At 48.1% G+C, this 24,993-nt stretch overlaps 1 protein-coding gene across 2 annotated transcripts; it reads left to right on the top strand.

The window, feature by feature from the left end:
• The first annotated feature begins 319 nt into the window (after window positions 1-319).
• DARS2 (aspartyl-tRNA synthetase 2, mitochondrial) lies at window positions 320-20,621 on the top strand. 2 transcript variants are annotated; one of them, XM_036015990.1, is made up of 17 exons: window positions 320-1,094; window positions 1,738-1,837; window positions 2,640-2,706; window positions 5,035-5,136; window positions 5,541-5,636; window positions 6,884-7,007; window positions 7,963-8,009; window positions 9,298-9,404; window positions 10,086-10,155; window positions 10,851-11,030; window positions 12,005-12,112; window positions 13,252-13,314; window positions 15,485-15,637; window positions 17,098-17,316; window positions 17,464-17,574; window positions 18,952-19,027; window positions 19,781-20,621. In XM_036015990.1, exons 1-17 carry the CDS (start codon window positions 962-964, stop codon window positions 19,993-19,995), a joined length of 1,971 nt encoding a protein of 656 aa, XP_035871883.1. In that variant the 5' UTR covers window positions 320-961; the 3' UTR covers window positions 19,996-20,621. The 2 variants fall into 2 exon arrangements, with proteins under 2 accessions (XP_035871883.1, XP_028386561.1); XM_028530760.2 differs by having other exon boundaries at window positions 324-1,085.
• Window positions 20,622-24,993: the final 4,372 nt, after the last annotated feature.

Raw genomic sequence — 24,993 nt, 5'->3', positions numbered from 1 at the left:
AGGGGAACAGTGGGTCCCGCCTCGCACTTTGCACCTAGGCCCCTCCGGTGCCACGCAAGGCCAGCTGCAAACTCCCGCCGTTGAAGAAGCCGCAATTGAGTTCCAAGCCACCGCCTCAGTTTAAAACTGTTTCCCGCCTCGCTCCGCGGCCCGTCACCGGAAGCCTTCCGGGCGCCGATTCCAAGTCAGTGAAGCCACTACGGTCGCCATTTTTACTGAGGGCACGTTCGAGCGACCTAACCACTAGCCTCAATTTTTCCAATCGCGCGGCGGCTGCTTTCACTACCGGTCTTTCCTACCGACGTGAAGCTTTCCTTCCAACTTCCGGCCGCACTGAGCATGGCGGCAGCTCCTCTGCGCTGATTGGTTGCTTGTGCTTACCGTAATCTTGGGCACTCGCTGGGCGCTTGGAGCAGCACTTGGCACCCCCTGAGCAATCTGCAAGTGGGTTCGGACCCTCAGAAAGTTTACGATTTGCACTCTTCCTCGTCTTGAACATCGGAGGTCGGCGCCAGGAGATTTGAAACGCGAGGCTGAGTTCTCCCTGTTTTCCGTTTCTCCGGCAGGAACCTTCGGGGAAGCGTGGAAGGAAGGGAAAGGCAGGGCTCGCGTGATGACCGGCCAGTTCCGTCTCTGCGTGTTCGCGGGATCACGCCTTGCGCTGCTGTGTGGACTCGCACATCTGGCCGCAGTTGTGTTTGTTAATGCAAGCGGATACTGATGCGTGCTGAGGGGGCAGACGTCTTTCTTCTACCCACTCTCCAAGGGCCCCAAAGACCTTGCAGATCGATCTAGTGCCTAGACACGTGTTCGCTGGCGAAGGGGTTAAATATTGGAGCAGAGACTGGAACTCCTAGCATTTTAAGGGATTCGTGTGTATTTACAAAAATGATTGTTGACCACCACGCGACACCGGCAGTGTGGGATTCGTAAGCGTCTCTCGCCCTCCTGCAGCTCCAACATGTTCTCCAGTCGGTTAGCTCGGCTAAATAGGGGTGTAGCCACACCCACCGGAAGGATCGCCCAGCTGATCTGGAGGTCTCTCTCCAGAAGTCTGACACTGAGTTCACAGCGGAGAGTTCCAGGTGAAAGCAGTGAAGAGCTCTTTCTTGTCTCTGGACAGCACTTGCTCCTGTTCTCCATTCCCCCCAGTCTTAGCTGGATGATGGCCTTCTGTGCAGAAGCAGATCCTTCACCCGCTTCCTTTCTTATAATGTAGTTGCTGTGTTTTCTTTTTATCCTGGAGTTCCAGAAAAGTAGGACCAGAAAAGTAGCCACATAGGCTATTCTGCTTTTAGTTGATGCCACTAATACGTCTTGAAAAATTCACACTTGAGAATACTTTCAGTAGTGTTTTCTAAGTGTACATAGTGACTTTCTAAATTCATACTAAAGCTGGTCACTGCACCATTAAACTGATTTGGAAGATCCTATCTGATTTGGGAAAGATATATGCACTATTAGCAATGGGCTAATTCTAGGGCAATGCAAATGGTAGGTAATCAAAACAATTTAGATTTCTTAACATAAGGTAAAAATTTACATTAAGACAGTTATTCCATTGGCTTTTGACACATTTGTGGGTAAATTTAGCAGTGATCAAATCAAACGACATACTTAGATTTACTTCATAAACTTTAGCCTTTGACATGAAATACCTAAGATGATGTGATTTGTGAGTCTTTATTTTTAAGCAGTTTGGAAATGATATATTTTTAATCTGGCTTTTTTTTTAAGATCTCAGTAGCTTTGTCACCCGGACCAACACATGTGGAGAGTTGCGTTCTTCTCACTTGGGCCAGGAAGTCACCGTGTGTGGATGGATTCAGTACCGAAGGTGAGTTGAGGTTTAAGAATGCGTGGTGGTGTTTTTCCAAGGCAGTCCCAAACCTTTATTAACTTTCAACCTGGCAAAAGAATAAAAGCTTTGAGCTCCTGCAAGATTCTCAGAATTCATTAAATTAGTTTTGTTTTGAAAGACCCAAATAGTGTCTCAATAAGTACCAGTCACATCTGCTGAAGGGTACGATAATGAAGTATGACCCACCAATGGACTGAAATGTCCCTTGGCTTACGAAGGTTGGAGAGTCCTGACAAGGAGAAAATTCTGAGCTGTTCTAGATTAAATGACAGCAGGCCAGAGGGTGGAGGGAAGGGACAACGGGGTTGATTGGTTGACAGCTACAGTGCAAAACCAACAAAAGACTGCTCACACTTCTTAATGTACGTTGGAATTATAGTGAACATCCAAGTGAGAGCCTCTGCTTCCTGTTCACACGTGAGCTTTACGGATTCAGCGGCTGTGCCCAGCCCACCAGTAGCCCCGCTCCACCCTCGCCCATTCCTGTTGTCTGTAGCTGATGCCAGTTCCTTCAGAATGGCCGCTGTGACACCTTGCTCCCCCCATGTCATGTATAAAAGTGCTTTCAAAACTCCAGGGTGACGGACATGCTGCTTTTTCTGTGTAGCCGTGCTGCTGATTTAGAGACCAGTCTTCCTTTTTTGCTAACAAGTGAAAGTGCATGTTATTTATTGTAATAAATATGAGAAATTATGTGGGCTGTTTGTTTGTTTTGCTTTCTTAAATTTGGGGCTCAGAGATTTTTATCCTAACATTGTTCATTTTCTTCATTAATCAGGCAAAACATCTTCCTGGTCCTAAGAGATTTCCAGGGACTTGTTCAAGTTGTCATTCCCCAGGATGAGGTAATATTAGAAGGTTTCCTGCTATTACTGAAAGCCTTTTTGATGCTGTGGTTAGGGTAAGCTAAATATGCTTGAGGTTTGAAATTCAGAAGTTAGTGAAAACTACAAAAAAAAATGTAAGCAACATTGAGACCAATGGCAAACTGGGAAAAAATATTCACCATAAACATACACCTAAATAAATATAAATGACATTTGTTAATGAGCACAACAAATACAAAGGGTTAATTTCCCTGATATCTAAAAGGCTACTACAAATCAAATAAAAAAAAAATAGCAGTGGCCCAGTAGAAGTATGAACATAAAATTTACAGAAAAGAAAATATAAATGGCGTCTAGACCTATGAAAATATGCCCAACTTCACTCATAAGTAGAGACGTGTATTAAAACTACACAGAAAAACCTCTGGCCAATGTGGCTCAGTGGATTGAGTGCTGGCCTGCAAATCAAAAGGTTGCTGGTTCGAATCCCAGTCAGGGCACATGCCTGGGTTGTGGGCCAAGTCCCAGTTGAAAAAATAAAAAATAAAAATAAAAGTACAAAGAATCATCCTTGACACACTGGATTGCCAACACACTTTGGGAAAACAAGTGTACCTCCCCTGAGAGAGTCCAAATGGTAACTAGTTCTGTCGAGGGCAGTTGGCACTATCACAACTAGTGACACATCTATCCTTTCGACCATCCTTCCCACTTCCAGTCAATCATCTTCCAACTGTCTTGCACCTGGACTTACACAGGTGCAAAATGATGTAGACACAAGGCTTTTCACTGCCCGGTTATCTTTAATAGAAAAAAATTGGGAACAACCTAGATGTTCACCAATAAGAGACTGGCAGTAAAAAATGTACATTTTAACAGGCATAGAAAAAAAGATTAAAGAAGGTCTTTATGTACTAATACAGAAAAAAAACCCCAAGTCTGTTGTTAGCCTGAAAAACACCCGATACAGAAGAGCATGTGGAGGGCTATTATCTGTGTTAAAGGGGGTGTGTGGTCACCCTTTGGGTGCCTTTGGGGAGAGGAACTAAGGGGCTGGAGGACAAGGACAGGAGGGACACTATTCACTGTATATTTATCTGTCCCCTTTGAATTTTGAGTCATGTGAAGTTACTACCTGCTCAAATATAATTACCATTAAAGGTAGATAAAATAACGATCCCTCGGCATGACTGTTGGGCAACGGTGGTTTCTGCTGGGCCGTTTACAAATGTTGTGTGCCTCAGAAGAGTGATCTGCTCAGCTCCTTGTGTCCTGAAGTCAGAGCAGTGAATGGTCTCAGGGTCTGGAGATGAGCGTAGCTAACCTTTGGCCTCCGTTACTGCTAGTGGACTTAACTGCCCCTAAGACCAGCTCTGCAAACAGTTGCCTTTAAAGTACGTGGTAGCCCTGGCCAGTGTGGCTCAGCTGGTTGGAGTGTCATCCTGTAACTGAAGGGTTGCAGGTTCAATTCCCAGTCAGGGCTGATACCTAGGTTGTAGGTTCGTAAAAGCAATTAAAAAATTGTCCTCGGAGCCCTGGCTGGCGTAGCTCAGTGGATTGGGCGCGGGCTGCGAACCAGGCATCGCAGGTTTGATTCCCAGTCAGGGCACATGGCTAGGTTGCAGGCCACGGCCCCTAGCAACTGCACATTGATGTTTCTCTCTCTCTCTCTTTCTCTCTCCCTTCCCTCTCTAAAAATAAATAAGTAAAATCTAAAACAAAATTGTCCTCGGGTAAGGATAAAAAAAATTTTAAATAAAGGTATATGAGACTTGTTTGCATGAAGCATTCTTCTCTGTATTTTCCTTTAAGGGACACATTTGAAAACTTTTCATTACGAGTTTGACTTGCTGTATTAACTTGAATCAAAATGGGGATGCAGTTTACCAGATTCCTTAATAAAGGCATTAAGGACAGCCACAGTAATTTACAGCAATTAAGTTATGTGCCTATTGTCGTTATTCTAAACCATAGACTAGAGTTACTACAGATTCCTTTTTTTTTTTTTAAAGATTTTATTCATCCATTTTTAGAGAGGGAAGGGAGGGAGAAAGAGAGAGAGAGAAAGAAACATCAATGTGCAGTTGCTGGAGGCCGAGGCCTACAACCCAGGCATGTGCCCTGACTGGGAATCGAACCCGTGACACTTTGGTTCGCAGCCCGTGCTCAATCCACTGAGCTACGCCAGCCAGGGCTTAGATTCCTTTTTTAAAATAGTTTATTTTTTATTATATTTTTCCCATTCCCATCTATCCCCCTCATGTCCTCTCCCACCTCCACCCTGCCCCTACAGAATCCTTTCAGTTCGTGTGTTTCCTGGCACTGTCCTCCCCTCTTTCTCCGCAGTTGGCTGCTTCCGTGAAGAAGATTTTATGTGATGCGCCCGTGGAGTCTGTGGTGCGGGTATCCGGGACCGTCATTTCCCGGCCCCCGGGACAAGAGAACCCAGTGAGTAGTCTAGACACTGTCTGTGTCGATCTTGCCTGTACACACCGCCCTGTCTGCCTCCACGTTCAGGCCACGCGGGATGAGCACCCATCGGACGTCAGGCGCTCGGGCTCTGTAAGTTCTGTGGCCGAACCTGCAGATCTCAGAGTCTTCACTAGAAGCACACACACCGATACAAGCGAAGGTGTTTGGTCATGGTCACATCAGCCACGGGTATGCACAAGAACGTCAGAATCACACACGGACATTTAGACGACACACTACAAGCACCCGTGCACACTACACGTGTACATAAGTCGTGTGTTTTACAAATGTTCACTGGGCATGTGTCCCAATGAGTGAATTTGAAAATAGGTGGTTTTTTTTTTCCTCTCTCTCTCTCTCTCTCTCTCTCTCTCTCTCAGAAAATGCCAACCGGTGAGATTGAAATCAAGGTTAAAACAGCCGAACTTCTGAATTCCTGCAAGAAGCTGCCCTTTGAAATTAAGGACTTTGTGAAGGTGCCGTCCTCTGTTATTAGTCTGGGAAATGGCCAGTGAAGTATTTTCAGAGTTTTTTAAAGACAAGCCTTAACTTTCACGCCATCAGCCTTCTGCTACAGATACATCATGAGTTGTTCTGTTCGTTCCACGACCTCCTGACGAGCCCTTCTGCACAGCGGCTCGCCGTGGAGCTGTCGCAGTGCCTAAGCACATGGACTTGTTTTCAGACAGCTGGAAACATGGCTCTGCCTTTAAGATGGGGGTGTTATTTTGTTCAAAGTTTGTTGTTGTTGTTTTACAATTTGAAAGGAGCGTTATGCCTCTTATACTGTTTGGACACAGCCAAACAGTGTAAGAGGTCCTGCATCTGTTCAGTGTAAGCCTCTCACAGGGACAAGATGCTGGCCTGACTTCCCCAGCGTGTCAGCGTCACGGTGCTTCGGGACGTCCGTCACCGGAGTTTGAGGGGGTGATGAAGCGAGACAGCACCGGGGACGGGCACCCGGGTGAATCTCAGCCGTGTCGCAGTTAGCTACGGCTGCAGACCTGCAGAGTCCCAGTTTGCAAACTGACGTGCAAGGGAACTTTTAAATTCACGGCGAGGCCATTGAGTCTCACATTTAAGTCCCCAGTACTTCATCTTTTAATTTGAAGAAGCAACAGAGTTACAGAGTTGGCCCTGTGGTAGTGGTGGGGGTGGTGGGGAATAACACCCAGCTAAGCTTTCAGAGAAAAAAAAGTGACAGATAGTTATTTAATTTCTAGTCAAAGAAATAAGCTACACCAGGAAAAGGACATTGTAAAAACGTCTTAGCACAGAGAGGGATGCAGAGATTCACAGCATATAAGCACATGTTCTTGCCACTAGCACAGCCGCTGAGGTTCCCTCTGCTGTTCCTTGCATTTCTCACTCTCTTGGTCCCATTCAGGTGGTAAAGTTGCAGCTTTTCACTCTGGTGTATATTTTTCAAAGACCTTGAAATCAAGACTCAACTACAGGTTTAGCTGAATGTATAAGTGTTCAGTATCACAGGCAAATTTCAGTCAGCGGAAGGTCCTGTTAATAATTATGGATAATAAACTGTAAAATCTGTCCCCGTAACAAACATAGAAGCGGGAGGAATCAGGGAGGGCAGTGTATACCCAAACTCGGAGGATAAAGATAGAGCTGAAGTTTTTGAAAACTCAAACCCTGTATCTAAAGTTAATATCTTCTTAATAGTTGAAAAAAATACTTAAACATAAACGTCTTTCCATTTGTTTAGAAAACCGAGGCTCTTCGTTTGCAGTATCGCTACCTGGACCTGCGTAGTTCCCAAATGCAGCATAACCTGCGGCTGAGGTCCCAGATGGTCATGAGAATGCGGGAGTTTCTCTGTCATCGACACGGTAAGGGAGACGCTGCGTGTCCTTTGGAGCTTTTCAGCGCCTCCTCTGTTTTATTCCGGAGTTTTACCGTATCCTCCCCTTCACATCACGGGGTCAGATGTTGCCGGAGGGCTGGAACTCACTTAATGTGTAAAGCAGTTGTTGAAGCTTCATTTCCAGGTGTTTTGTCCCAGAGCATCACTTAGTGAGTTGGAACACAATTTCGTTTGCTACTGGGTCACAAATACAGCCTCTTACGGGCCAGAGTGCCTGTTGTAGGACCTCCCATCACTGCTGAAGGTCAGGCGGCCCCTGGGTCATCACCTCTATAAGATTTTTAATTCTTTTATTTTTAAAGGAGTCTTTTTTTAAGATTTTAAGTATTTATTTTTAGAGAGAGGGGAAGGGAAGGAGAAAGAGAGGGAGAGAAACATCAATGTGTGGTTGCCTCTCATGTGCCCACCATTGGGGAGCTGGCCCACAACCCAGGCATGTGCCCTGACTGGGAATCAGACTGGCAACCCTTTGGTTCGTAGGCCAGCACTCAATTCACTGAGCCACACCAGCCAGGGCAGTTTTTTAATTCTTTATCATGCTTACGTTTATCTGTTGTGAGCTCAGGAGTGTCATGGGAATTAAATCCGACTCTTTGATCAGTCCTGGGGCTTTTTCCTACTCTATTTGCGTTATTTCTACCCTACAAGAATATTTTAAAAATCAAAACAGTTAATAGACAAGATCCCATTAATTTAGAATTATCTCGTGACAAAAGTATCAATCTAATGAACAGAATAGGGTTTTATGAAAATCTCCAGCTTTCTTCTTGGGTTTATAGAAACCAGCATCGGTGGGCTTGGTAACTTATTTCAGTCGAAATTCCTAATTAAAGGGTAGCCTCAGATTTGTTGGGCTGTACCACAGACATCATATTTGACAAATTCGTACTCATTAAATTCAGACGTTTCTCTCTTCGCAGGGTTTGTGGATGTGGAAACTCCGACCTTGTTTAAGAGGACTCCAGGGGTGTGTATCAGCCGACTGTAGTCTGTTTGTTAGAAGCCGGGCCCCTTTGCATTTCTGTCCACTTGGTTGTACTTCTTGCACGTACCTTACTGCCCCTCGGGATGGCCACATTAACTAGCTTTGCTAAGAGGGGAGAAGATTGACGGTGACACAGAGAGGCAGAGCCGTGTGTGAGTCCCACTGCTCATGGTCGTCTCCTCTCTTGGGGACGGGAGTGGATCCAGGTGCCAAGGCCGGCCGCCCTGCGCCCCACTGCTGCGTGTCCCTCCCTCAGCTGGGGTGGACGCTCGAGGACCCTGAGCCGGCCTTCCTCACCTGCGGTGGGCAGGATGTCCGGCCCGGCCTGCCTAGGGCAGCCCCGCCAGCAGGGCCTTGGGAACTCGGAGTGGGGGTCCGCCGTCCCTCGTCCATGGGTCTGGGACAGAAAACGGGACTCAGGGCTGGGCGGAAGTCACGCCTCCTGCTGGAAGTGCAGCAGCTCACTGAGCCGGTCGCACCATGCCTTCCCAGGCCTGTGTTCTCTGGGTCTCGGTATCATTCACCTAACAAGGGGTCCACGGGCTCCAGCCCCCAGGCCCCAACATACTCCCTAATTACTGGATTTGCACTGGGGTTCCCGGGCATTTTTATTCAGGATGAACCTTTTCATGTGGAAAATGCTAAAAGGAGCTTAGTACCAAGTAAAGTAGCATCGTCCAGCCATTCAGCTCACAGTGGCACTGAAGAGTCGAAGGGGTGCAGAAGGGGTGCGAATGGTGATGGGAGGGGACTTGACTCGGGGTGGTGAGTTAACCGATGTCGCCCCAGTGAATTCAGTTTACAGAAGAAAAGAGTTGAGTGTGGCGAATGCGAGGCAGGTGGACTAATCCAGGAACATTAGAAGCAGGCCCAGGCAAGGCCATTCGTACTTCTTCAGAAGTCTTCTGACTATTCTCAAGCTTTTATTCTTCCAAATGTCAAAACTAAGCAGAAAAAAACCCAGATGGGTTTTGATTGCAGTCATTTTAATGTGGGTATCACTGAAGTCTTCCTTTAGATCCTTTAATAAAACTATGTTTTTCATTAAAAAAAGAGTTGAGAAATTATATGGGTCAATATTTTGAGACAGAATTCTTGTATTCTGCATGGGTTTTCTTCAAGATTTTTAGATGCAAATCAACAGTGACTTGGTTCCTTAAACATAAATCACCTGTTCATTAAGAACTGACATTTCTAAACTTTGATATTTAATCTGTTTATACAATCAGTGGACTTATTCATTAATTCATTCTCTCTCTCTTGTTAAAAGGGTGCAAAAGAGTTTGTAATCCCATCCAGGGAACCTGGAAAATTCTATTCTCTCCCTCAGAGCCCACAACAGTTTAAACAGCTCCTGATGGTTGGTGGTTTGGACAGGTGAGCTTTCTCTATGCAGGTAGTTGTCAGCAAAGGGAAAGTGGGAAGGGGAAGGGGAAAAAAAAGAGGAAAGAAATTGGTCTGAGCTGTTAAAAGGTTAGAAAATGTATATGAGAGTTTGGGAAATGTGTGCAAAGAAACCCCCTAAAAATGTGTAGTCACCCCTCAGTGGAGGCGGGTTGGGTGGGCTCCATGTGTAGGGGGGCCCTGTGCTGAAACCCAGCTGTGACGTACACGACAATGGAGTGCACCGAGAGTTGCAGAGTCGGTATGAGAGGTCTGAAATGGTGTTATTTGGGGAAATAGAACAGCCGCTTGTGACCAGATGAAGACGAGAGCCAGACGGCACAGCCCAGGAAAGCTCCGGGCGGTCCTGCGGCAACAGGACCAAAACGAGTTCACTGCGGCCAACACGAGATGCACGACGGAGCACGGGCCGCCTTGCGTGCCAGGCCGATGTGTGGATGCCCAGAGGTGCAGCTGTGTGTGTCCAAAGCAATACGTACATACGGTGGTTCAGTTCTCACGGGTCGGCCGTGTCCGACTGGGTTAGGTTTGTTCTGTGCCCTTCAGGTAGCAGCAGTAATTTACCTCACGGCCTGCACTGCCATGAACTTCGGGGGAGAGGTGTGTGTGCCTTGGTAGACTCATGCCTCAGTGAGTGCTCTCTTTCCACTGTAGGTACTTCCAGGTTGCCAGGTGCTACCGAGATGAAGGCTCGCGGCCGGACAGGCAGCCCGAGTTCACTCAGGTACAGAGCTGTGATCTCCTGTCACTCACTCACTCAGCCTGGCTGCAGCCGGCGTCTCCAGACCAGGACAGCACTTACCTGTGCTTTCCTTCGCGTTACATTGTATCCACCAGATAGTTAGTGGGACTAACCTGCAGCGAGGCATTAATTATTTCATTTTTGGCCTGTTTCGTGTGTCCTTTTCAGAAGGAGCGTGGCCGCCACCTAAGGGATGCCAGAGGTTCCTACAGTGTTGAATGGCCGTGATAACGTTCTTGAAATGCCTTGAGTGCATTAAGAACTAGCACTTCTGTATGTTGGGGTTTAAACCTGTCAGGGCTGTTACCATTTGGTTCCCGTTGGGTAGCACGTTCATCAGTGCGGGGAAGCTCAACAATCATAAGCTTTGAAGGTGGACAGATGTGGGGTCGAGGGTAGCTTTCCTACTTCCTAGCTACGCACACGCAGGCAAGCTGCTTAGCCTCTCTGAGCCATAAGCCACGAAATAGTCCTGGGAACTGAACAAGCTGATGATGTATGTGAAGCGTTAGCACAGTGCCTGACAGAAAACAGATGTATAATAATATTTATCCCCCCACGTAGTAAGTATTTACGTCCAGAACCCTATGGTAACTTAAAACCAGAGAACTATGTGAGCGTGTCCGTGTTAAGACTGCGGCTGTTCAAGTTCGTTTCCGTGTGTTATTTGGTTTCAGGTTGACATAGAGATGTCTTTTGTAGACCAGACCGGGATCCAGAGTCTGGTGGAGGGTCTGCTGCAGTACGCCTGGCCCAAAGACAAAGGACCGCTGGGCGTCCCTTTTCCCTCTGTGACTTTCGCCGAGGCGCTGGCCAGCTACGGGACAGACAAGCCCGACACCCGCTTCGGGATGGAGGTACCAACCCCCAGCCCCCCAGGTCTCCGCGCCCGAGCCCCGCAGTCTCTGAACCACTCTGAAATCTGCCTCCGGCCACGCACATGGTTCTGGAATACTTCTTCTTGTTATCTGGGCTGTTGCTTTTGTTGTTTTGGAGCCTCAGCAAGAGAGGGTCAGAGCGGGCTGCCATTACAATACTTTCGTGTGTCTGCTGTGTCCTAAAACCCATTTCCAAAGAGCAAGCTTCTTGCTAAAACGTTTGTATTACTGACAAGTTATTAATCATAGGGACACAAATGGTAACTTAAAGAAAAACCTGTGCTTTCCTCTTCAAGTTTTCTAGGGCTAAAATGACATTTGGAAGGCGAATGATAACAAGTTATTAATTCTTTTTCCATGGTCTTTAAAGAGCTCAAAGATATGGAGATGCTTATTCAAATTATTAAGATCAATACATACTTGACTAGGGGTAAGAGCAGAATTTACACGGTGCAGTTTCCATTAGCAAGCCTTGCATTGTTTTCTTCTAGCAACAGCCCCTTGCCTCCGTAACACGGGTGACATTTCTGTATGGGTTCTCGGTGCAGACACCTTAGAAGCTGAGTTCCGCCTCATCTATGAGTAGCGGTGTTCCGTTCTTAGAATGAAAAAAATTCAGTACCCAAAAAGCCCTGACTGCCAGCCCCTGGCTGCCAGGTTACGCCCTCCTTTCTTCTTTTGGAGTTCGGACTGGGGGTTCTTGAGTCAGGCTGCTTAGGTTCCGGCTCCGCCACTGAGCAGCTGTGTCCTCTTGGGCAAGCTGTCACCTTCTGTGTGCCTTGGTTTCATGTTTTAAGTGGGGACAATATGAGTGCCTCCCTCACACTCATGTTGTACGGATGCGATGAATTAGTACCAACGAGAAGTATGCTCACACTTGCCACAGTGCCCAGCCCACGGGAACCGCTCTGTGGACGTAACAAGATCTGCTTGTTCTTTCACCAATTTTCCAGATTGTAGACGTCAGTGACGTGTTCAGAAACACAGAGGTCAGATTTCTTCAAGACGCACTCAGTAAACCCCAAGGAGCCGTCAAAGCCATACGTGTCCCTGAAGGAGCAGTAAGTGATGCACAGTTCTTTGCTTTCTCTAGAACCTGCATGCATGAAGTAAATAAGTTCAACGTGGGCAGGCTTGAATCTCAGAAAGAACGATCTCTTTAAATAAGTGCATTCATCTTTTCAAATAAACTGGTAAAAATGGTCCTACAAAAGAGAGCGTACATCTTTACATAAAGCCTAACAGCGTCCCGAAAGCTGTAAGCAGAGAACAGTAAAACCTGATGATCGTGACTTTGTGCTCCGGACCTGGAGCCGTTTCCTGTGCAAACCAAGCGGTAGCACATCTGCTTTGTCAGGGACCATTTCCCCCAGCGATGAGCATGCCATCGCGTTCCTGCTCCGTCTCCAGCCTCAGTTTGTCCAAAAAGGCTGTCAGCTGAGCCCAGGACAGCCTGGGCCCGTTGGCTCCCGAGTGAGATGGCTATTCTGAAAGACTCCTCACTTGGGTGTGTGCGCGTGTTCGGCGTGTTCACACTGAGGATAAGAGTTCCGTCTCGTCACATTCCGTTCACTGCGTGTGTTCTTTCAATGGAGGGTCAGGTGGTGTCCCCTCTCTAGTCCGGACGCAGGACTGCGTCCAGGGAAGCTGTGAACTCATCCAACATCTACTGCCTGTTACTGCCTTCCCCCCGGTCCCAGGACGGCCGCTCCTCCCCAGGCAGACTCTCAGGCCGGCGGGGTGGCACGTCCCCCCGCGCCGCGTTCAGTGGCCCGTGGACACGAGTGACGACGGCAGTGTCCCTCTTAGAAAGGCATTGAGATCATTTGCAAAGAGTAAGATACAATGAATTTTACGGGGCCTGAAATAATTAAATTCTGAATCCTCCTGTTGATCTGGAAGTCATTTTTTGCTTCACAGTTCACAGTTCCGATGGGGAGATTCGTTCTGAACGCTTCTCCTGATTAGTACGGGGACACGTGCACGGCTACTCCCCGGGAGAGCTGCGTGTTAGCGGACAGTAGCCCTGTAGCTATAAGCTTTAAAATGTTGACCTCTGGCAGCAGAAATTAAAATTTATTTGAATCCCACTGTTGTGATAGAAAGACTCAGAGTGCATTTGTATCCCACTTGCTGTCATGAATGTGTTTACGAAGCTCAGTGTCATATTGACGCGTTTACTCTGATTTTCCTTCATCAGAAATACTTAAAACGGAAAGACATTGAGTCCATTAGGAAATTTGCAGCTGACCATTGCGATCAGGTAAGGAGTTAACTACAGCAGTTTTTTTCTCTGCTTGTACAGATTTAACATTTTAAATCATCTCTTGAGCTCTTTCACCATCATTAGTTTTGACAGCCTTGTTATTTCAGATCATTCTACTTTTTCTTTTTCAACTTAACCTATCCCTGGGTATAATTCTAAGACTTCATTCAGCTTAAACAGTCACATTCACCATTACTCAGCCTTGGCTGGTGTAAAATGTTTTAAAAAATTCACCATTGATGAGAATGTAAGTTCAGTCATAAGCTTTTAAGTAAACAATGGTACTTTGATATGGTTAAAAAATAAAGCCCCATATGCCCAAGATTTTCCTTTTCCCTCTAAAAAAGCAGCAACAGTGACACACACGCTTGCTGTAGCTCGCGCCACCCCAGTCCCACACCAGAGCATGTGTTCTCAGAAGTACGCAAATGTCCACGTGCTGCCTTTTTAAAAAGTCTGTTTTAAACTTTACCTGTTCACTTCCTGCACTGAGAGATGAGGCTCCCAGACACGGGCCTTACCTGTTACTCTGTCCATGGTGCGCACCTGTCTTTCCGGACCTTTCCTTCATTCCTTTCCTGCGTCAAAGCCACTCCTTTCCTGGACCCCAGTCTTCCTCGCTCTCACCTGTGCAGGAGTCGATCCTCAGGTCCTTCCTGAGCGAGTACGTGAGAGAGAAACGTTCAGAATCCTTACAGGTCCAAAACTGTCTCTATGTTCAGAACCTCACACTTGCCGAACAGTTCTGCTTTGCATGAAACTCTGAATCAGAGGGCACACCCCTTTGGCACAGGGCTGTCCGACAGAACTTTCTGTAAGGAGGGGAAGCTCCGTATCTGCATCGCGCTATGCGGCAGCCAGTGGCCAGTGCAGCTCTTGGATGCCTGGAATGGGGCTAGTGTGCCTGAAGAACTGGATTTCACATCTAGTTTCGTTTACACTTACATGTATAGAGCTGCGTGTGAGGGGTGGCCACTGCGTTAGACCACACGGGCCTGCTCGTCAAAGGAGCCGTTTTAGTTTCTTAGCTTCTTCTCCTGTCTGCTGTTGCGTGCGACTTCCGGTGCCTGCATGGATCTAGTCCTTCGTGGCAAACCTAATTTTTTTCCTTCGGAAGCTTTCAGCGTCCCGACTCTCAATGTTCCGAAACCTCAGTGTGTATAGCTCTGGGTCGCCTTTCTGCATGTTGCACACTTGAAGGGCTCTTTCCACTCACTGAGGAGCTTGCCTTTCATGGGTGCAGAGTTCTTTTTTATTTAATTATTCCGACCTCATCGTTTTCTGTGGTGTCCCCTTTTGGAATTCTTTTAGTTGTCTGTTGGACCCTATTTGTAACTTGTCTGTCTTTTTTCTTTTTTTCTCTGTGTCCTTTCCCACTTCTTCCTCTCCCCCTGCCCCCACCACCGCCCCCTCCCCACCCAGGAGATTTGTTCAACTCTTCTGTTGAATTTTTCTTTCTTTTTTTTCAGCAATCCCATTTTTATTTCCCAGGAGTTCTTTATTCTTTTCACTGCATTTTAACTTGGTTTCATTGTTAAAAATATCCGTGACTGCCCTTGAGGTTTAAAGTCCTTTTTTGGTGCCTAAACCATCTCTTTCCCCTTGGCTCTTTCTTATCTTAGTTTCGGATTTGTTTTGGGGGGTTTGGGGGGAGAGGATTGTCCTGCGGAGTTTCTTCAGTGTGTGGTGATTACACACATCTAAGCATGGGCAAAGCTGATTGGGAGCGCCGGGCCCTTGCAAGGTTTGTGAGCAGTTAGGTTCAGATTAGGGTGAGCAGCAGGGCCGTGGGCCGTCGCCCCGGGGACCCAAAGCCTCAGGAGTCCTGGGCATCTCTAGGACCCTGCAGGGGAACTCAGTGCCTGCTTGTGCTAAGGCCACTCCACGGTTCCCCGGGCCAGAGCTCCCTGCATCTCGCTTCTGCAGTCGTTCCTATTCCATTCGCTTGCGAGCTGCTGAAAACGTGCAGAAATCTCCTCTATCCACTGACATCCCTCCGACCCTCATTCTCCTTGTTTTCCGTTAGGATGAGATGACTCTTTAATTCCTTTCGTATCTTTGTAAAGGGGCTCCGGGAAGGAACAGATCATCTCACGTGAGTTCTCTCCTATTGAGAACAAGAAATCTTTTACTGTAAGAAAAACAAATGTCTTTTTCTTTATCACAGGAAGTCTTACCCGTGGCCCTGAAAGCCAGTCAGGACTGGAATACGCCAGTTGCCAAGTTAGTGATGGAGGAACAGGGACGGGGCCTGGCCAGGCACCTGGAGGCCCAGGAGGAGGATGTGGTCCTGCTCACGGCCGGGGAGCACAGGAGGGCGGTAAGAGACGCTGCCCCGGCTCCGGGCTGTCGGGGCTGAGTGAGGCTGTCCTCTCCTGTGCAGACAGCGCACAAGGGAGACTGTCAGCTTCACAAGCTGGAGCTGGCCTGCATGAGTTTTTATATGGAAAACATCTTTCAGCACTTTATAATGCATTGTAGAAAAACTAGTTGTTATTTTTTTTTTCACTACCAGCCTCCATTGGCATTGCTCACACAGACATGGATGGGGAAAGCCATTGGGTAGAGGGCTGTTGGTACTCAGGGTACAACTGTGAGAACATATTTTCAATTGCAAGATTTTGCAAATTAAGAAAATTTGGTGGTCACTAACTTTTGCACGTAATGCATGCCTGAAAATGCGGAGGGACAGGTCAGACTGCTGGAGGGCTGCTGGGCTGGCGGACACCCTGGCCCACCTGGGCGTGGCAGGGCCCCTTTCCTCAGGAGCAGCCGCTGGGAGGGGCACATGCCACCATGCACTGGCTCCGTCACCGTGCTGCAGGAGGCTCGCGGGGACTGGATGCAGCTGCAGAGATCATGGTAAAACACACAACAGTGGGGTCCAAGTCAGACGAGCACTGGAAGTAGATGGTAAAGGTCAAGAAGTACTGATACTGCCTTGGCTGATGCAGCTCAGTGGATTGAGCGCTGGCCTGCTAACCAGCGGGTCGCCAGTTTGATTCCCAGTCAGGGCACATGCCTGGATTGCAGGCCAGGTCCCCAGCAGAGGGCACGCGAGAGGCAGCCACACATTGATATTTCTTGCCCTGTCTTTCTCCCTCCTTTCCCCTCTGTCTAAAAAAATAAATAAAATATTTCTTAAAAAAGAGTAAGTACTGATACAGTTACCATTGGGAAGATAAGAAAACCAAGACTCAGAGGTTAAATAAAAATGTGCTTGCACACAGCTGGAAAGTGGAAAAGCCAGGTTTTTTTTTCCTAACCCTCTGAGCCTGGTTCCCAAGGCCACACTCTAAGTTAGCCTCTGACCCACACTGCCTTCCCCACCGCAGCCAGCGTCTGCTGAGCATTAGCTACATGCCAGGCGCTGAGCAGACCCTCAGCACAGCCATCAGGAGCAGTGAGGAAACCGTTGTCGGAAGAGGGACCCGTCATACCGCCCCTTCATGCCTCGTCTCACTGAATTGTCACCAGCGCCCTTTGGAGTAGCTGTTTTTATCTCCATTTCACTATGGGACAGGGTGCAGAGAAGTCAGCTGCAAGCTGAGAGTCACGCCCAGGTCCGTCCAGTGGACGCCGGTGCTCCCAGCCACCCAGCCGCTGAGTCTGACAGTTCTTCTCAGCCTGTTGCAGTCAGATGGCCCTCAGACCACTGTCTCCTGAGCAGCTTAGGGTGTCCCTTCTCCAAGGACAGCCCGGCTTTAGAATCCGGACGGTGTCCTTTGCTGACTACTCCATCCTGGCAGCTAACTCAGCGCTGGCATCTTCTGTCTGCAGTGCTCTTTGCTGGGAAAATTACGCCTGGAATGTGCCGACCTTCTGGAAGCAAGAGGAGTGGCACTCCGTGACCCGAACCTGTTCTCCTTCCTTTGGGTGGTGGACTTCCCACTGTTCCTTCCCAAGGAAGAACATCCCGGAGAACTGGAGTCTGCCCACCACCCGTTCACAGCTCCCCACCCCAGTGACATCCACCTCCTGCACACCGAGCCCGAAAAGGTACCCTGTCGGTACTGGGGAGTTTAGGGAAACCTGGAAACGAAAGCAGGGAGCTTCCGACTTCAGCCTGAAAGCCCCAGGAGAAATCGTCGGGGCTGGTGTCAGTAGTTAACGTTTCCTGACGTAAAGACCCCGTGTGTCTTCTAGGTCCGCAGCCAACACTACGACTTGGTTTTAAATGGCCACGAGATAGGAGGTGGTTCTATCCGAATTCACGATGCTCAGCTCCAGCGCTACATCCTGGAAACGTTACTGAAGGTAGCCATCTGCCAGCCTGACCTTTTTTGTGTGTTCAAGTTTGTTATGAATGGGGGACTCACTAGATACAGCCTAGTATTGGCTTATCTTCCTGCCTTTGGTGTAAGACTTCGAAAGTAAATGGTCATCGGTGCTTGTTAGTGCTTATTTTATGCCCCGTGCTGTTTAAGTGCTGTAATGCACTGACACCCTGAATTCTCACGGTCACTTGTTGGGGATGAACACCCTTGCTCTGCCCATTTCCCAGCTGAGAGCGTGAGGCTGCTTAATTTGCCGCCCTGAGTCTCGCGCTAGCACAGGAGTGGGCAGGGCCAAGATTCAGATCCCAGCAGGTGGCTCCTGATCCCAAGCTCCCGTCCTCCGAAATGAAAGGACTGACACTGTGGATGATGCAGAGGAAGAGAGGGAGGTGTGGCGGGAGTTTATGTCACTCGGTCCACACTGCCCCAGTTGGTGACAGAGAGAGTAGGGTGATCGGGGTTCTGCAGAGTCTGGACGGCTCGGCCTCAGAACCTGCCGCTGGGTGGCGGTTCTGTGGAAGGCGAGGGCAGGTTTCAGGAAGAAAAGATCCAGCTCTGATCCTGAAAGGTCCCTTTGTGGATTAACTCACGGGGGTGGCGTGCGCTGGAAGAACTTGGTTTTTCAGAGCGTCAGTGGAGAACTTGGGGTGGCCGATGCCCGTCAGCGAACCCCCCTGGGGCCGCTCTTCCCAGCCAGAGCCTCCAGGCGGCAGCCAGGCTTCTGAGAGGCGTCAGAGTGCCTCTCCCCACACAGCAGCAGCAGCAGCTGCTCCCAGCCCTGCTGCTCAGCAGGGTAGGCTCGCTTCAAAGGCATTGGAAACACAACACCCCCTCTCACCCTAGACCAATTAAAGGAAAAGCTTAAGCGTGGGGCTTTGGCGTTTGTTCCAGAAAGCTCCCTGCCTGATTCCGGTCTGCAGCCTGGTTAGGTACCTTGCCCCGCAAGAGTTCCTTGTCACCGAATCCAGTGGCCTGCTCTCCCCGCTCAGGCACGGCCACCTCCCAGCAGCATTTGACACTGTTGCTTCCTACTGCCCTCCCTAGTCCCTGGGACGGGCCAGTTCCCTGCTTTCATCCTGCCTTTCGGAGCCCACCCCTCCTTAGTCCCCTCGCTTAGCCCTCCACAGCCTTGCTAGGTTTGCATTGTCAGTGTAATAGTAGCTGCATTTACTGAGCGCCAGGCATTTCTCTGCAGGTTTTAATACCTGTGATTTGTCACATTATCTTACTCAACTGTAAACCTCTTGAAGTCATTTTTTAACCCCCCCTTTATTTTTCCTTTCTCGCCTGAGCGCACCGTGTGGCGCACAGTAGGCCCTCGGTGTGCGCTGACATGGAATTATCTTTGGAATTTCAGGAAGATGTGACGTTGCTGTCCCACCTGCTCCAGGCTTTAGACTCCGGGGCGCCCCCTCATGGAGGAATCGCCTTAGGTAAACAGCCTGTCCTTTTGCAAGCCAGATTTCATTCCGTTGCCCTGTCTCAGATTTGGGCTCCCAGCTTAAAGGGTGGGGGAGTAAGAAAGGTAGGGGGTGAGCCCAAGGGTTCTACAGATTTAAGTTTGGGTTTTCATTTCATTGATACATGCGTATGTTAAAAATACACTTTACCATGATAAAGCTAAAACTTAACTGATAATTTGCATTTAGAAGATTTTTTTTTAATAGAATGCAACTGTGCAGTCTTAAGTCACTACTGCTCAGCCCCTGGGGCCTCGGACTCGCCGTAGGAGTCTGGCGGGAGTCTGGCAGGCCCGGCTGCCTGGCCACCGGCTGGGTGCCAGGGCCCTCCTGGCAGCCGAGGGTGCTCTCCTCATCGCTTTGATCAAGTCAGGGAGGGTGAGAAACTCTAGGAAGCTCACCTAGGTTGTGGTCCCTCAACCACAGGGACCTGCTTCTGTGTCCTTGGAGTCGCCCGCACAGCACTGAATTTTGTGCAGCCTTGAGTGAGCTGTCCCCACGCATCCCAGCCGACGTGAATATCAGTCCTGAGCGTTTCTCTAAAATGAGACAGAAAATAACCTCAAACACACGAAAGGTCCCTGAAAAGGCAGGGAACTGTGCTTGGCTGCAGTCTGTTAAAGATTCTTTCTTAAAAGTTCTCTACAGCCTTTAAGGGAAACGGAGGCGCTCCCAGCCTCAGACTGCACTGTCGCCTGTTAAACTAACTTCGTGTTTTACTCACAGGGTTGGACAGACTGATGTGCATCGTCACTGGAGCACCCAGCATCCGGGATGTCATAGCCTTCCCCAAATCCTTCCGGGGGCACGACCTCATGGGCAACGCCCCCGATGTCCTCCCGCCCGAGGACCTGAAGCCCTATCACATCCAGGTCTCCTGGCCGACAGACTCAGAGGCGGAGAAGAACTCTTTGACTCATCCACACCGTCCAGAAAGCTGAGCTTCTAAGTTTCATCCTCTTTGCTCCCTCGAGGCTAAAATCAGACCCAGGTTCACAGATCTGATCTATCTTTAGGTGCAAGGGCTCCAGGCTACCTTCTTCACCGCAAAGAGACACACGGAAGGTAGCCAGCCTCGCACTTGGTAACGTGCATTATTAGGATTTTTTTTGAGGTTTCTCTTTCATGCAGAGAGGCATGAGAGAAGGCTCTCTGTGGAATGACGTAATGGCTGTTTCTTAGTCACAGTTTTCATGCCTGGAGATTAGACTGTTCACTCGGAACAGGAGGAATCCAGTCGTGTGTGGAATGTGAGAGATGTGCCCCCTGAGACTGGTGAGTTGCTGCTGAGTCCGTTTAACTGGCGTCGCCAAGAGAATCCTATGAACTCAGCGGGGCCGTAACGTTTCAGCTCTCAACGTGACAAGGGGAGAAGCCACGTGCTGTGACACAGAACACCGCTGCAATCAAGTCCACAAAACCCTAGTCGCTGCTGCACCCCGAGCGAGTTGCCTCAGCCCCTTGGCCTCCCTCCTGCTCATGGGAAACGCAGGCGGTACCCACCCTGGCCACCACACCTTGCCAGGACCAGAGGAGACAACGTGTGTGCAAGATGATGGGAGTGAAAATGCTCTGGGAAACGGAGAGGCGTGGCAGGTGTAAGACTGCCCTCCCTTCTGGAATCAGACACAGGGGTGTCTGTGTGCTCTGTAATTTAAGATTATAAGGTACTGCTGATTATCTGCAGTGAAAGAAAAACAGTCCATTTATTAATCAGTGTTGCTTCTATTTCTATTTTTTAAAAATAATTAATTCCTGAATAACTTCCGCTCGATTTTTCTGAAAATATTGACCTGAGGCCAGCCTGGGATGGGTAAAAAGGCGAGCACTGAGACACATTGTGACTTTCTTGTGTGTTCTGTTGACCCAAATAAAAGCTTAGTTAATAAACGTAAAACAGGAACCAGGCCTTGATGAATGAAACTATTCTTCTCTCCATTATCTTCACTTGTGCTTTGACAGTCTTGGTTTGTAACGTGTCAACACTGAGTTTTGGCCTCTGCCCCCGCCTGCTTTTCTCAGGGCTCCGAGCCATGTGATACTATTCACCTCTTCGAAAGTAAAAGCAGCTTCACTTCCAGGTCTGGTTTCTGCTGCTCAGCAGGCTGTGAAGAGCGTCAGGGCCCTCCACCACTGCAGACAGCTGCCCCCCGTTAGGTGCAGTGTTCCCCTCAAGTTGGTCCTTCCCAGTTGCTCCCCAGCTGGGGGTGGACCCTGGAGCCGGAAAATCCTGGCTGGCAGGTTGTCCTGGTAAGAAGGGCTGTCCATCTCTGCCTGCCCTTTCTTGGTGGGGGACTTTCTAGAGGCCCTTTGTTGGGCAGGAAAACGCAATTTTACGTCCACTTATCCCACATACACGCTACCCAATTTCTAACTGTAATAAATTCACTAGGCACTGTTTGGAGCCTCCTTCTGATAAAAATGTTGTCTTCCTATGCTGACATGAGTGACAGAAAACACCCCACACCTGTAGGGTGTTTTCTAGGCTACAAATAACCAAAGGCCCCGGGTCCCCAGAGGTCCAACTGCCCTGCGTCAGCATCTCAGAGACCCACCCAGTTCATGGGGCACAGCTCTCTTCAGTCCTGCCTGTCTGAAGGAAAAAAATGCTTTTTCTGAAATCCACGGAAACGGCACTATTTTAGATCTTCATCACTGAGGTGTAGTGAAACTTGAAACGTTTGATTTCAAATCCAATCCACAACCTCCTAGGCAACTTAGATTGATCTTACGTTGCAAGTGTTAAAAACAAGGTAAGCAACTGCCAGCTACAACTCGGAGGTTATTGTTATTGGCTTCAAGAGAGCTTTGCCTTGTGAGCCAATTCTCCTCTTTGGGAAGGTGTGTCAGGTGATGAGTCCGACGGGGCTGTCTCATGCTCTTGGGCTTCGGGTGAGGAACACAGTGCAGCTAGACAGCCACCGCCTTCTCCCAGAATTCCCCTCTGAGGAACCGGAACTCGGACACTGCTCACCTTCCTTGTTGCTCTTTTGTTCAGACTCATCTTAAGGAGACCTTTTTTTTTTTCCAGAAGGGAGTTCCTCATGAGCAATAACCAGGTAAAACTGTTTTACCTAACAATAAAAACATTAGATATCAAACTCAGCCAAAGAAACTCCTGTGACCTGGAGGTACCTGGATTTAATGACTGGCATTACCTCCGTCTAGCCACACAGCCTGGGTCCTGTCGCTTAACCTACCTCTCTGGGCTCCTGTGTCTTCCACTACAGTCACAGTTCTCAGGCTTTTTGGTCTCAGGCCTCCTTATGGCCTTTAAAAATTGGGGGACCCCAAAGAGCTGTCCAGAGGTCCACTGCTATAGTAGGGATTCAGGTTTCTTAAGTACTTATTATACATTACATGAACAACTAGTATATTTTTATTTAAAGTTATTCTCTTATTAGAAAGTATACGAACAAAAATTTGAAGAGTGACATTGTTTTACATTTCATCTTTTTGAGGCCTGGCTTAAAAGACACTGAGGTCTCATCTCTGCTGCATTCCATCTGCTGTGATTGTTTTGGTTGAAATGTATCAAGAAAATCTGGCTTCACACATACAAAGTTGAAAAAAGGAAGCATATTTTAATAGCCTTTTCTGGTAATTATGTTCTTCCTGGACACTACACAGGCTACTTGCCAAGAGGAACCTGAATCATAGATGAACTCTGCCAAAAGTCCTCTGGCCCTTCTCCTATTCTGAATATAACTTTTACTTCGGAGTAATTTTGTAACACCCAACGTTCATCATTTGGAACTTACTAGCCCACTGAGTTATGCCAGCCTTCCTGAAGTCACCACATTTCATCATCCAATCCCTAAAAAACCACCTTTATTAGTATCACCACTGAGCTCACTACAAAAGCCTTCACTGTGGAGGAGCTGTGAGCTCACTGACAGATGCAAGCTTTCCAAAATTCCCATTTTCCATTGAAGCTTGAATTTTATCACTGGCAACAAATACCATCAGTTTTTCCCACACGTACTTGTTCATTTCTTGAGAAAATATCTGCCAAGTACCCAAATACGGACGATCTTAACTTTCTCGAGCGAAGATGGCGTTCCACGGGACAAGCCGGCAGCTCGGCTCTGACTTGGACTCCGTACACAGCTTTCCCAGAACACCACTGCGGGTCATGGCCCCAGTGTTCCACGTGCACCTCCCACTGCCACCCCAGCCACTGAAATTATGTCTATGCAAAGTCAAGATTTAATGGCTGAAATGCCACAATATGAGGCTGTATAAAGGGTTATCAAATTGGGCTAGCCAAACAGTCCATTTTTTCCATAAAACACTTTCACTTTCACCAATAACTTTGACTATTTATTTTTCATATGAATTACATGAGAGCTCCCTTAAAGAATGGGTGGCATTTTTCAATGATAGTGTCCGGGATTCACACCAGTTACCAGGGCTATAATACCACCTTACACACCGCCTTACACACCGCACTCTCCCACACCTTCCCACACACGGCCAGGTTACAGAAATCACAGGGCCCTAAAATCTGAAGGCACACCCAACACGGCAGTCCAACTTCCCACGGTCCTAAGTCCAGTCCCTCTACTGGAGACGGGGTGTGTGCTCCATAAAGCCTCCCCATCTTCCAGCAAACTGGCTTCCCCCTGTACACCATCAGGGCTCTTCGGACCTACAGTATTCCTCCATGTATGTAGTCTCCAGTGGCCGTGGCCCTTTCTTCCCGTCCCCAAACAGCTTTCAGCTTAAATTCTACCCCAATTTCAAAACCAGGGTATTTGATCTTCAGCCCTTCAGCAACTAATCACCAAAAGCCTCCAAGATTTCACCTGATCACACCGAATTCTTACGCTATAACCCCAGCCTGATTGACAGGCTTGGAAACACTGCGATACAACAGAGCAAACACCTTTCGTGGTTTCCATTCCAGTAGGTGAGAACATGAGTAATTTAAAGCTTTAAGAGCTAGTGGGGATGGTCCCATTTCGCACAGGGCCTCAGGGACCGTGGGAGGACATTTAGGTGGGGACCAGGAACCAGAAGTAATGTGGATACTTGAACTGTCCCGCAGAGTAACAAGCATCAAGTCCAAATAACTTCTACGTACGGGTGTCAGTGTGGCTGGGGTTAACAACTTAAAATATTTCCTCATACCCTGAAAGTACCACCTTAACAGCACCCTTTCTTTATTTGGAGAAAAGGAGTACCCACCTTTATCCTGATTCAGATTTGCAGTTTCTACAACTTTCAAGTTACCCAGCAGGAAGTCCCAAGAGAAACTGCAACCCAATGCTCCAAGGGCAACATTAGAAAGTGATTTGTTGTTTGGCATTTCAATGCTGTCGGAAGCCCAAGTTAATGGGTTGTTTTTTTTTTTTTTGGAGAAAGTGTCTGGTGACCCCCTTGGTTAAATTAATCTTCTCATATACCTAAAAACATGTCTCCAGAACTTTATTTGCAAAATCTGTTCTCTCATTTTCTAAATACAAGGACATTTTCATAACCACAGCCCCAAATGGCCTCAAAAAATTTAATGTTCCCCACTTATTTTTAGCCAGGTTATTACCCATTTAGCCATTATTCATCAAGGTCTTTCTTCTTTCCAATAGGCATCCTTTGGGGGTGATCCACCCCTAAGACAGCCAGTCACTTCACCTTACACATCAGTTTTAGCCAGAGACCCAGCACCATGGTGCTTAGAAGCAAATGCGAGGTTCCAGCTCCACCAGTCCCCACATCTGGTTGGCCTTAAGAGCACCTGCTTTTCTTTGCAATTTGATACGCATAAACCCCATGGCCCATTCTGAACACTTGAGACCACTGAGGAAGGCCTGGAGCTTACTCCTTAGTACAAACTGCACTTTCAAACCTAAGACATCACGTAGAACACACATGGACACACCCTCTTGTCTTCTGAGTGAAACTGGGGCGGCCAGGGGGTCGAACGTACAAAGCTGTCC

Source organism: Phyllostomus discolor, chromosome 14 (genome assembly GCF_004126475.2).
Source record: "Phyllostomus discolor isolate MPI-MPIP mPhyDis1 chromosome 14, mPhyDis1.pri.v3, whole genome shotgun sequence".
NCBI lineage: Eukaryota > Metazoa > Chordata > Mammalia > Chiroptera > Phyllostomidae > Phyllostomus > Phyllostomus discolor.
This window is presented reverse-complemented; position numbering and strand designations above follow the sequence as displayed.

What these genes read in the sequence shown, in the direction of transcription:
- DARS2 (XM_036015990.1), top strand. Translation starts at nt 962, where the DNA reads ATGTTCTCCAGTCGGTTAGCTCGGCTAAATAGGGGTGTAGCCACACCC. An exon ending in TACGTGTCCCTGAAGGAGCA is followed by an intron (nt 12,113 to 13,251) that starts GTAAGTGATGCA and finishes TTCCTTCATCAG; the next exon opens with AAATACTTAAAACGGAAAGA. An exon ending in TCCTGGAAACGTTACTGAAG is followed by an intron (nt 17,575 to 18,951) that starts GTAGCCATCTGC and finishes TTGGAATTTCAG; the next exon opens with GAAGATGTGACGTTGCTGTC.